A 13,214-nucleotide genomic window follows, 5' to 3' on the forward strand; every position below is an offset into this window, starting at 1 on the left:
GATAGCTTTCTGTGTTAACGGCATGGGTTGACAGTTTCAGAGAACATCAGGTTTCCGTCACTTTAATCACCTGCCAGTGTACTTAACCTTAGAGACACCACTCTTTGTTTCCCCTTCCAGCTTTCTCTGTTCCTCTCCTAAAGTAGCTCACTGGTACCTCAGGCATGAGCAGGGCCGTAGCCATGACATTTTTTTTTGCTGAGGTAAACATGGTCATCCACAGTTTTTTGTTGTTGACCATTATAGGGCAGCACATTAGGAGACCAGACTTCTCTGCTACTCTACATTACAGGAAATGATTACTTTCTTCGCAGAAACATGATTGAACAGTGTTACTTGTGTTAACAAATCAAGACCGGAAAAGAAGTTACTGACGCAGCTGCCTGTCATTGCCTCAATCCTGGCTAGCACCCTGCCTAAGTAGTCACTCTTCATGTAAGAGGCAAGACCGTGAGTGTTAGCAGACAAATCCATCTATAGGAGGCAACGCAGACAAGACTGATACTGTCCTCACGTGATGTCCATACACACACACACAGACTTTCCAGGAGGAGTTGCTGATTGCGAGTTGGACCGTGAATGAATTTTTACCCCTGCCTAGTGCAGGTGTGTTGAGGTTTGCTGGGATTCAGCTAACCTTCTTGGCCTGCACGGCCTAGTTCCATATGGGGCAGTGCACTTACTAACTGAGGCATTGGGAGAGTAAAGAGTCACTTCTGTTCTTCGAAGCTACCGGCTCTGAAAACTCCAAACTAATTGCTGTACAAGTTTGTGTTTAGCATTGAGATTCCTGAGTGCAAGTTGACGTGTGACTCATAGAAGAGATCATGGAACAGGTTACCTTCATTTACCTTTCCCTGCCCTGGATTCTAAACAGGTTCTCTGAGTTAAGTAGTTCATAAGGTACTGGTGCTCCACTGCACTATGTTTAACAACTGAGTACAAATGCTGTAGAACTAAGCAGAAGTTCCCTCCTATTTGAATTAATCTAGTATTGACATGCGACAATGCTCTATGCACTTTATGAATCAGATGTTGAGTACCCAGATATATATATAGCTGCCTGTTATTTGTTTTATATTCTGGTTGAGTAAGTAAAATAATAACATGCTGGTTTGAAAAAAAGACAAGCTGATATGTGGCTGTATTAAGGAAATACTGTATTTTTGAAATGCTGAAAATATTCTGCACTCCATTTTGCATAGATGCAACCACCCACAAAATGATAAGGGAACAGGAGGTTTGCCAACATGCATGCCCCATCCACAAAATGATGGTAGGCACACTAAAAGGCCATCTATGTGCATCGCTCGCCCACATGCCTTTGCTAGAGGCTTGCTTGAGCCCAGCTGTCATGCTTGACAATAAATTTAAATAATTCAAACTGATTCAGTAGTTCTCAAACTTGCTTTGAGCTGGGAGCAGCAAAAAAACACTCAGCCTCTCGTGCTCTTCTAGCTAAGGATACTGTTAATGGAAAAATATTACCAAAAAAACACTCTTTTTTCCTCTTCCTTCACTTTTGTGCTTCTACCCTGTTCCCCTACTTTTGTTTCTCCTTTTCCTCCTCCACTTCTGATTTTCTCTTTTTCTTCCTCTCCTCTACCACTTCTGTTTAACTCTCCCTCATTTTTGCCTCTCCCTCCAGTTCTGTTTTTCTTCTACATCAATGGTGTCTCTCTTCCCTCACTTTTCACTCTTCTCTTATTTTTCCCTTTTGTATTTCTCTTTTTTTGCCTCTACAACAGTTTTTTTTTCAGGGCTACCTCAGTCTCAACTGCAAGTATTTTCTTTCCTGTTGAGTCTTCTGTGCACCTCCACTGCAGTCGGGGATCTCGGGCTCACACAAGGCTCTTGCAGGCAACATTTCCTGCTGTGCCACTGTCCTTCTGACATTCTCCTTCCCTTCACTGGTCTCCACTCATCTTAGTGTTTCTCTCCTGGAGTTCTTCATCATTACATTTTTCTTCTGTACTTGTTGATGCTTCATTTTATCATTTATTTTTCCTGCGCTGAATTCCCTTTGTGCTCTTTGATTTCTTACACACCTGTACCAGTTGTCTCTCGCTGATTCCTACACCTCTCTCTCTCTCTTCCCTCCACCCCAGGCCTTTTCTGTTGCTGGTTTTTCCCACACAGGTTCTCTTAGAACCGGAAGAGTATATCCGGTTCATTTGAACCCATGTGCTAAATGTTGATGGTGATTTTCCTGACCACCTGTTTGGTGTTTGCACCAGTCATATTGTGTGGTGTTAAATTGGGCACCAGCTTTTTTGACATTGCAGTACTGTGTGTGTGACTGAGACTAACACATGAAATATCATTTACAGAAATTAAATTTTGCACTTTTTGATAAATAAAATGCCACGGTTGAATCTGAGAGAATTCTGACTTGGGTACAGTCAAACTAAAACACTGATTTTTTATAATTACTAATGTCATTACTAGGAAGGTGGTTAGCAGATTTTAAAAGTGAGGCTGTAAAGAAATATTCTCAGTTATGGATCGCTCGCCAAACACATTCTACGTACCATGAGGTTGAAAAGACCATCCGACAACTGAAGAACAACAAGGCCTCGGGAGCAGCTGGAATCCCCGCCGAGGCACTAGAACATGGTGGAGAAGCACTACTGGCACGAATTCATGAACTCATTTCACTTATCTGGAAGGAGGAGAGCATGCCAGGGGATCTCGGAGATGCCGTAATTGTGACCATCTTCAATAAAGGTGACCAGTCTGATTGCGGTAATTACAGAGGAGTTTCCCTGCTGTCTGCCACAGGGAAAGTCATCGCAAGAATCCTCCTCAATCGCCTTCTCCCAGTGGCCGAAGAGCTCCTCCCAGAGTCGCAATGCGGATCCCGCCCACTAAGGGGCACAATGGACATGATCTTCACCGCATGTCAATTACAAGAGAAATGCAGAGAACAGCACCAACCGCTCTACATGGCCTTCTTTGATCTCACAAAGGCCTTCGACACTGTCAACCGTGAGGGATAATGGAGTGTCCTCCTCAAATTCGGCTGCCCTCAAAAGTTTGTCACCATTGTCCGCCTGCTTCACGGCGACATGCAAGCCGTGATCCTGACCAACGGTTCCACCAGACCCAATTCACGTACGAACCAGGGTCAAGCAAGGCTGTGTCATCGCACCAATGCTCTTCTCGATCTTCCTTGCTGCAATGCTCCATCTCACCCTCAGTATGCTCCCCGCTGGAGTGGAGCTAATTTACAGAACAAACGGGAAACTGTTCAACCCCCGCACCTCCAGTCCAGATCCAAGGTCGTCCCATCTTCTGTCGTCGAATTACAGTATGCAGACGACGCTTGCGTCTGCGCTCACTCGGAGGTCGAACTCCAAACCATCGTCAACACCTTCACCGAAGCGTACGAGAGCATAGGCCTTACACTAAACATCCGTAAGACAAAGGTCCTCTACCAAGCTGCCCCCACCACACAGTACTGCCCCTCGATGATCAAAATCCACGACAAGGCCTTGGACAACGTGGACCACTTTCCATACCTCGGGAGCCTACTGTCAACCAGGGCAGACGTCGACTACGAAGTCCAACTACGAAGTGTGCCAGTGCAGCCTTCGGTTGCCTGAGGAAGAGAGTTTTTGAAGACCAGGACTTCAAACCCGGCACTAAGCTCATGGTCTACAGAGCAGCAGTGATACCCGCCCTGCTGTATGCTTCAGAGACATGGACCATGTACAGCAGGCACCTCAAAGCACTGGAGAGGTACCACCAATGTTGCCTCCACAAGATCCTGCAAATCCATTGGCAGGATAGGCGCACCAACGTCTGTGTTCTTGCTCAGGCCAACATCCCAGCATCGAAGCTGTGACCACGCTCGATCAGCTCCGATGGACGGGTCACATTGTCCGCATGCCCGATACGAGACTCCCAAAACAAGTGCTCTGCTTGGAGCTCTGGCACGGCAAGAGAGCCCCAGGTGGGCAGAGGAAACGCTTCAAGGACACACTCAAAGCCTCCTTGAAAAAGTGTAACATCCCCACCGACACCTGGGAATCCCTGGCCCAAGACCGCACAAAGTGGAGGAGAAGCATCCGGGAAGGTGCTGAACACCTCGGGCTGGATTTTCATTGAGGAGGCAGGTAGGAGGGGGGACTACAACTTTCGGGGTTGTTGTCCCGCCTCCATCGAGTTGTAGCCAACCCACGCGATTTTGACTTGATTGACCTTGTTGAGCCCGCCCAGCAGGCTCAGCAGGCCAATTAAGGGCCACCCGGCAATAGGTGACATCACAGATTGACATTTCATCTGTCAAGACCTTTTGACAGATGAAATATCAGCATTTCACAGCTGTTTGAAGCTGTCAAACACTGACAATCTGTACTCCAAATTAATTCCTCTCCGGATGATTTAGAGATCTCTCTGGCACAGAAAGCTGAATGCTGCAATTTTTGACATCGCGGCCATTCTGCTTTCTGTGCCGGTGAGACGAGGGACTCCCGAGACCTGAAGGAAGGCTGTAAAGGTAAGTAAAACTACTTTACACACACCAAACACACTTATCTCTGCACTCATGCCCCCATCACTCACCTGAACACCGGACATCTCGACCCCTCCAAGCCCTTCAGCCTGACAGCCCGCCTCGCTAACTTGGCGTGGTTTGGAGCCGTCAGGAATCCCACACTTCAAGAATAAAAATAGGGATTAGGCTAAAAACTGCCTGTTAACTACCTGTTATCAGGCAGTTAATTGGCACTAATCCCCTTCCCGCCTCGTGGAGGCGGCTCCCAGTGCGGGTCGGGTAACCGCCTCCTTTGAAACTGGCATGGAGGCGGGATGGGTTCGTGCCCCCTGATTTCGGGATTTTAACCCCCCACATGCCTCCAATCCTGCCTCCACAGTCCAATGAAAATCCTGCCCCTCGAGTCTCTTCGCTGGGAGCAAGCGGAAGCCAAGCGCAGGCAGCACAAGGAGCGCACGTCAACCCAAGCACCCCACCCACCCGCCCCTTCAACCGCCGTCTGCCCCACCTGTGACAGAGACTGTAGGTCCCGCATTGGATTCATTAGTCACCTGCTAACTCATTTTTAATGTGGAAGCAAGTCATCCTCGGTTCCAAGGGACTGCCTAAGAAGACCTGCCCGACACTTATAGAAAAGGTGACTGTGCTTCCTCCTTGAAAGAATTAAAAACTAAGTGTGCTTGAAGTCATTAATGTAAGACAAAGAAATAAATACATTCCACATATTGTGGGTAATTTTGACTGTGCGATAGGATAACACGGGCATAGCGAATTGGCAGTTGTCCAGCTGGAGGAGTCATATCCAACCACTCAAATGTACAATTATTTTTTTTAAACATGTGCATAAGTCTATTGCATTTTGTTATTCCTCTCCAACTTCGGAAGGCTGACTATGTGGACACGGAGAATTCCCTGTGGTTTCAGGGTGGAAAGTCCCAAATCAGCTTTCGACACACATTAGCGGATGTGTGATGGAGATGGTTGAGCTAAATGTCCTTTTCGGTTAAATTTGCATTTCTCCAGCATCTGAACACTTATGTTTTACAATACATTACCCCTTGTCTGCCCTGCTTGTTTTGTTTTGCGACTTTTATTTGGGGAGAGGGGGTGTCAAATCAAAAGTGATACTACCACAGCGACAAGCGTCACTCATTGTGACTGACGACCGTTCATTTTGGCTTTACAAAATGCGACCTATTTTGATGAGTGAGCACGTATCCCAAATGCAGCTCTTAGGTGCTGGGTGTGCGGCGCAGTTATTTCTTAACCTGAGCCCGATTTAACCAGCCCTACAGAGGCAGGCGACGTGTCCTCTGCAGCAGCGACTCTCGCTTCCTGCCCGCTTTTCATTGGAGGAAAGTGGGAGCAGGCGGGTCGAGGCCGGGCCGGAGCTGCGCGCGCGTCTCTGCCCCCGCCCAACCTGCGCCAGGATCTACAAAGTTACTGCCACGTCACAAAAGGCTAAACATCCGCCCGGGTCCCCCGGGGGTTCTGTGAGAGAGGCAGCGACTTCAAGACAGAACACCCCTCCGAGAGCCGGGTTAGGGTGTGTGTGACGTTTCAGTGTCCCCGGGCCGGAGCGGGTAGGGTTAAGGTGTGTGTGACGTCTCAGTGTCCCCAGGCCGGAGTGAGAGGGGCGGGTGTGACGTTGCAGTGTCCCCAGGCCGGAGCGAGAGGGGCGGGTGGGGTTAAGGGGTGTGTGTGACGTTTCGGTGTGCCCGCGGGAGCTCGAGCTCGAGCCCGCTGTCGGTGGAGCGGCGGCATCAACAACAGCGACAACAACATGGAAGTTCAGTACAACCTGAGGAACCCGGGTGAGTGACACCGGAAAACCGAATTCCCACATTCCCCCCTCCTGCGACCCGTTTCCAAGCCCGATCCCGGAGCAGAGCCAGCCGGTCTCCTACCGGCTGTGGGCCAGGCCTTTGCCCGGTCGGTCTTTGGCTGATCACCTGACTGGTGTGCGGCTCTCCCTCTTCCCTCTCCACCGCCACCCCACCCTGTGTTGTACAGGCCTACACCCGTGCCCGGCTCCCCGGGATCTCCAGTGTGGCTGGTGTCGAATGGCTCCGTCACTTTCTGCCCAGGGTGGTCAGGCCCGAGTAGCCCGTCACTGCCGGACATGTTTCCAGGATTCCGATAACCCGGCTGGATGAGGCTCACTGACCTTTAACTTACTGCCCTTTGGCAACATTTTTTATTCGTTCCTGGGATGTGGGCGTCGCTGGCAAGGCCAACATTTATTGCCCATACAATAGCAAAATGCCGTGGCTGCTGGAAATCTGAAATAACAACAGAAAATGCTGGAAACACTCAGCAGATCAGGCAGCATCCGTGGAGAGAGGAAAAAAAAAGTTAACGTTTCAGGTTGATGACCCTTTGTCAGAACTGGAAAAAGTTAGTGATGTAACAGATTTTTAAGCAAGTGTAGGGGCAGGGAAAGGGAGGAAAGCCCATCCCTAATTGCTCTTGAGAAGGTGGATCTGTCTATAGACCTGGCAGCACCCAGCTCTACCTCAACGCCACCTCTCTTGACCCATCCGATACTTCAGTGTTGTCGGACTGCTTGTCTGACATCCAGCCTTGGATGAGCTGCAGTTTCCTCCAGTTAAACATTGGGAAGACTGAAGCCATTGTCTTTGGGCTCCTTGCAACTGTTCACAACCTAAACTGTGATTCTGACCCCTGTATACTATCCATCTAACATCACTCACCTCAGTCCCTCTGCCACTTAAACGCTCATCTGTGCCTTTGTTACCTCTAGACTCAACTATTCGAATGCTCGGTTCTGACTAAAGTCATTGACCTGAAACATTAACACTACCTTCCTCTCTCTGCAGATCCTGCCTGACCTGCTGAGTGTTTCCAGAATTTTCTCTCAGATTTCCAGCACCGCAATATTTTACTTTTTGTTTTATTCCAGTGCTGTCCTGGCTGGCATTTCATCCTTCATTCTCCGTCAACATCAGCTCATTCAAAATTTTACTGCCCTTATCTATTCCATGCCAAATCTCACTCATCCATCAGCCCTGTTTTTGCCACAGTTTTAAAATTCTTATTCATATGTAGCTTCCCATGAAGATCTTTGAGATCCCCTCTTGAACCATGCCAAGCACCCACCACAAATCCATTTTTTAGCCCATTGACCTGATGGTGCATAGTCTGCACTAGATCTGCGGGTGAGGGTACCACTAATACAGTATTATCTGTGAAAAGGAGTGCTGCAATTCTTTCAGAAGTACCTGGAACTGTCACTTAGTGCTATCTAGCACAACATTGATGTAGAAATTGAAACATGAGAATGTTAGTGGAAGGTTTGTGTTTCTTCTTTTTCAGGTACCTTCCCTATACTGTCAATTAGATGGAAAATGAGAGCCACATGGGACTTGAGATGCTATTTGGTCACTTTTCAGTTCTAAGTTGATATATTGTTTTAAAAGGAATTCATATGGAATGAGTGCTATTTCTCATCAGCTTTGATCATCAATTAATAAACTTGCTGGAACTGCATAGTCATTAGTTATTCAGTCTGGATGCTGGCCATCAGTATCTGTCATGGTGGCCACTGTGGATGGAGATACTAGAATACTGGCCTTAGGAACTAGTTTTTAACCATCCAGGGGTTAGATTTGCGAGAGGTCGAATCCACCACCAGCAGGAACAGTAGGATGGAGGAAAACTGATGTTTTATTTTCTAAAATCTAAATACTGTGTATATAAGAAAGATTTCAAGTACCCTGATATTAATTGGACAGAAGAGGTAGGTAAAGGGGATAAGGGAATGGAGTTCCGACACTCTGTACAGGACTCCTTTCTAACCCAATATATAAAAAGCCCAACAAGGGAGGATTCACTATTGGATCTAGTAATGGGGAATGAACCAGAGCAGATAAGAGAAGTAAAGGTAGGGGAACATGTAGGCAATAGTGACCATAATATAATACGCTTTAAGATGATAATTGAGAAGGACATAAGTATGACGAAAACCAAGTTAGTAGATTGGAGAAAAGCTGATTTTGAGGGGCTGAGAATAGAACTTGGAGGAAAAAAAGGGCAACAATATTGGCAAACAACGATGTAGAACAGCAATGGGAAACATTTAAAACAATATATTCCACTAAAAGGAAAGAACAAATGAAACAATAATGAGACTCCATGGATGAATAAAGCCATAAGAGAGCAATTGAGGGTAAGGAAAGAGGCATACATTAAGTACATATGTAAGAAGTCACACAACACCAGGTTATAGTCCAACAGTTTTATTTGAAATCACAAGCTTTCGGAGCGCTGCTCCTTCGTCGGGTGAAGTGGAGAGATGCCCCATTTCTCTTGACTCAACATTTCAACGACTGTCCGTCTCCGCCCTTTGAAGAAATAACTGCAAAGGGCGGAGACGGACAGTCGTTGAAATGTTGAGTCAAGAGAAATGGGGCATCTCTCCACTTCACCTGACGCAGGAGCAGCGCTCCGAAAGCTTGTGACTTCAAATAAAACTGTTGGACTATAACCTGGTGTTGTGTGACTTCTTACATTTGTCCACCTCAGTCCAACACCGGCATCTCCACACCTTAAGTACATAGACAGCAGGGGAGTGCATGATGAGGGAGAATATAAAATGATTAGGAGAGAAGTCAAAGAAACAATTAGGCAAAGAGGAACTTATCAAGGAACATAAAACAAAATAGTAAAATATTTTATAGGCACCAATTTAAAAAAAGGAAGGTTGGGATGGGAATAGGGTCATTAAGGGATAGACAGGATAATACTGCAGGTAATGATAGATGGCAGAAATATTAAATAATTATTTTGCTTCAATATTTACCAGGGAGATAGAACAGGTGGACATGACATTGGATGATATTAGTAATGAGATAAGTGCATTTAAAATAAAAAGAGGGGATATATTAAATAAACTAATCAAAAAGAGGATAAAACCCCTGGATTGCATCCACACATTTTAAAAGAATCTAGGGAAGAGATAGCAGAGGCATTACTACACATATTTAATAATTCATTAGAAAAAGGTGTAGTGCCAGAGGACTGGCAGGTAGCTAACGTACTACCGATATTTAAGAAGGGGGATAGAACATGTCCAGGGAATTATAGACCAGTCAGCTTAACATCGGTGGTAGGTAAAATAATGGAATCCCTACTAAAGGACTAAAAGTTACGACACAGGTTAGCGAGGCCTTAAAAAAAGCAAACCAAGCACTAGGGTTTATTTCTAGAGGGATAGAATTGAAAAGTAGGGAAGTTATGCTAAACCTGTATCGAACCTTGGTTAGACCACACTTGGAGTACTGCGTGCAATTCTGGTCGCCATATTATAAAAATGATATAGAGGCACTGGAGAGGGTGTAGAGAAGATTTACAAGGATGATACCTGAAATGTGAGGGTATACATATCAGGAAAGGATGAACAGGCTGGGTCTCTTTTCTCCTGAAAAAGGAAGGCTGAGGGGTGACCAAATAGAGATCTTTAAAATTATGAAAGGTTTTGATAGAGTGGATACAGAGAGAATGTTTCCACTTGTGGGGAAGAGCATAACTAGAGGCCATCAATATAAGACAGTCACCAAGAAATCCAATAGGGAATTCAGAAGAAACCTGTTTACCCAGAGAGTGGTGAGAATGTGGAACTCGCTACCACAGGGAGTGGTTGAAGCGAATAGTATAGATGCATTTAAGGGGAGGCTGGACAAACATATGAGGGAGAAGGGAATAGAGGGTTATGCTGATAGATTTAGATGAGGAAAGACTGGAGGAGGCTCGTGTGGAGCATAAACACCGGCATGGACTGGTTGGGCCGAATGGCCTGTTTCTGTGCCGTATATCCTATATGCCGGCATGGACTGGTTGGGCCGAATGGCCTGTTTCTGTGCCATATATCCTATGTAGAATGGGGTGGGGAACAGACGGGCAGTGTTTGTTTTGTTATTACAAAATAGTCGTGTTACTACTGACATCGCTGGTGGTTGTTGCCGGGGTAGTAATGTAAAAGTTTTTTTCCTTAAATTCATTATTGGAAATGTGAAATAAATGTCTGACCCAGAATGTACAAAACTTTGTGGAGCTGTTTGTAGTCTAAAAGAGCCTGGATATAATACTGGATCATACATTAAGGGTGTCCTTGTGCAGTTTGTTGTGGCTGTCTACTGTTCACTTATAAGTGGCAATTCTGTTCACACACATGCTGGGTTGTAGCTATGTTCAGATGTAACTTTCATTAGAAAACCAAGTTAAGCACTTCAAAGGAATTTTTATTTTCCAGAATCAATTCTTGCATGGATTGCCAAATAGATAGCAATTCAGTTGGATGAAATACATGTCCTGTTTCTTTAGGAAAATTGTGTCCTATGCGAATTTAGTTTGCACAGTCTCAACCTAAATTGTGATGCACAGTCTGATCAGTTATAAGTTGGATTTGCATATAATACTCAAAAGCTAAAAGTTTTTGAAAACCAATTTACCGTAGGTATTATTAAACAATCTAACTGAATCTGAGTTCTGTTTCATAAATTAGTTTGCATTTGTACAGGACCTTTTTAATTTTGTTAGAAAAATATATGTGAATTTCATGTGGCTCTTCTTGCAGTAAGCTTATAAGGATTATACCATGTAAAATAGAATTTATATCCTTTTTAAACTACAAAGTCGATGCTGAAATGAATGCAGATATCAGTTACTTTTATGATTGCAGATCAGAATCCTGGCTTTGCCTGACAGGTCAACTAAAAAGGTGTATTGTAGAACCGCTATGTACTTAGAGCCAAAACATAGAGCAATTTAAGATTGTTTTACACCTTTGAGAAAGAGAGCTCGGTGCAAGAGTCTGTGTAACTTATCTAACAATCATTGTTTTAACAAAAATAAACTTTGCTACATTTGCACCTTGCTTAGAGCTGTTTCATTGCTTTTAGTCAGCTTTAACTGCTAATAGCTACAGCTGTTGAAAAAATGAAGTCAGGGCTGTGAGTCAATCACGTGCGTCAAATAAATTTGCCTAGGTTAGAATAAATTTAGCAATGAAAAAGTGTTAAAGGAAATGTGTTGCAGCTTGTGCTATATGTGAAACTTAAAATATATTAAGAGCATCTAGCATGTTTTATTCATAATTTCTTGCAGTTTGGCTCTCATTTTGATTTCATAAAACAGTAACAAATCAAACACTGAACAAGTAGGGAATATGCGAATAAAGCGTGAGGGAACTGGACAGATACATTTCCGATGAGAAACTACTAAGGACATATGAAAACCCCTCGAGTATGAGTAGTCTGCAAGATTTACCAATAAAAGAGGAACAATCAAATTATCACTTTATTGGTTTCTCCTTCAGCTGAGCATTTACTAATTGTAAATAAGGTTTGTGATATACAAAAAAATTACAATATTTACAAGAAAATTATTTAAAAAAATTATAGTGCATTATTATAGTGTCTAATTACTTTGGATTGGCTTCAAGACCGATCCCCACACTGTGGTTTTAAAAAAGTACTGCAGACCCTGGGAGCCTGAGCTGCAGGGAGTGTGAGTTCAGAAACTGGACTCTCAACATGCACTTGCCATTGCTAGGAAACAAAGTGCACTAAGGAAATCCCCAGAATTGCCATCACTAGGTCGCATCAGCTTGACACCATGGCAGAATTAATGGCTACAGCGCTTCATTCAAATTATGATCATTTGGAATTTTTCAGTACGGCGTTCCTACTTTGCTGTTATTTGTGTGGCTTAATTCAAATGACTGGACTGTTGTAGCCGTGTGTTAATAGAGACGGAAGGCAGGAGTTGGTTTCACAGGTGTTTACTGAACAAAGTCTGGAGGTGAACTAACAGATACAAGACAATATACAGGCTTATATAGCCCGAGTGGCCATTACCGGCATTACAGTACACAGGGGGCTCTTAAAGGCACATACACCACATGGACAATTCTATATTTTAGTGTAAAAAAACTTTGAATTATCAGGAGTGGCTTTTATTTTTTAAACTGTCTAATGGAGCCCTTCAAATGCTATTATTTTCCCCCATTCTGTAACAAATTGGACTAAAGTGTACCGGATTAGGTTAAATGCATCAACAGTAGGAATACACTTGTCCAACTGAGTAATTTTTCCTTTGTATTTTGACATTGTTAGTAGAATTACCTAAGGAAGGATATGCTTGTCTTAGAGGGAGTGCAACGAAGGTTCACTAGTACAATAGAATAGTTCTGATGAAGGGTCCTGTAGTGTATGTACTTTGCAGAAGGAACTATATTCTGCAGCCCCTGTATACTGCAGTACTAGTAGTGACCACCCCTGTATATAAGCCTGTGTAGTAACATTTGCATAGTAGTTCCAGGTTGCCTCCATTCAGTAGAGACCTGTTATAACCAACTCCTGCAGTCCGTGTCTCAATTATACACGGACATAATACTGGCGACGAGCAGATACGAACTTACCTACAGTCTGCACCACCTCATGGGGATCCATCCCTGAAGCGAAGTTGTCAGAGGTCGAGGCCAGAAGGAAGAAAGAAATAGAAGAAACGGGCGTCGACCGTGGGCATCCGCCTCTGAGTCAGCGGAGTTGAAGATTTGCAGGAGAGGCTGTTGAGAGCGGGGCTTGGTTATCCCGTCGATGGTGCTTCAGCTAATCGGGCTGGTGGCAGGTAGTACACTGATCCTGGGCTGCGGCGGTCTAGAGCTCGAGCGGGTGGCTTTGCAACGGGGCCGAGC

General features: G+C 44.8%; 1 protein-coding gene across 1 annotated transcript in view; it reads left to right on the forward strand.

The window, feature by feature from the left end:
• Positions 1-5,885: 5,885 nt before the first annotated feature.
• Positions 5,886-13,214, forward strand: part of ube2j1 (ubiquitin-conjugating enzyme E2, J1) — a 54,167-nt gene continuing 46,838 nt past the window's right edge. Inside the window, exon 1 of the mRNA XM_085997636.1 lies at positions 5,886-6,312. Coding sequence (XP_085853762.1) covers positions 6,282-6,312 — 31 coding nt within the window. The 5' untranslated portion in view covers positions 5,886-6,281. The remainder of the gene's footprint in view (positions 6,313-13,214) is intronic.

The sequence above is a fragment of the Somniosus microcephalus genome, chromosome 9, assembly GCF_052327205.1.
Source record: "Somniosus microcephalus isolate GS21.2 chromosome 9, FLI_Smic_1.0, whole genome shotgun sequence".
In the NCBI taxonomy this organism is placed as follows: Eukaryota; Metazoa; Chordata; class Chondrichthyes; order Squaliformes; family Somniosidae; genus Somniosus; species Somniosus microcephalus.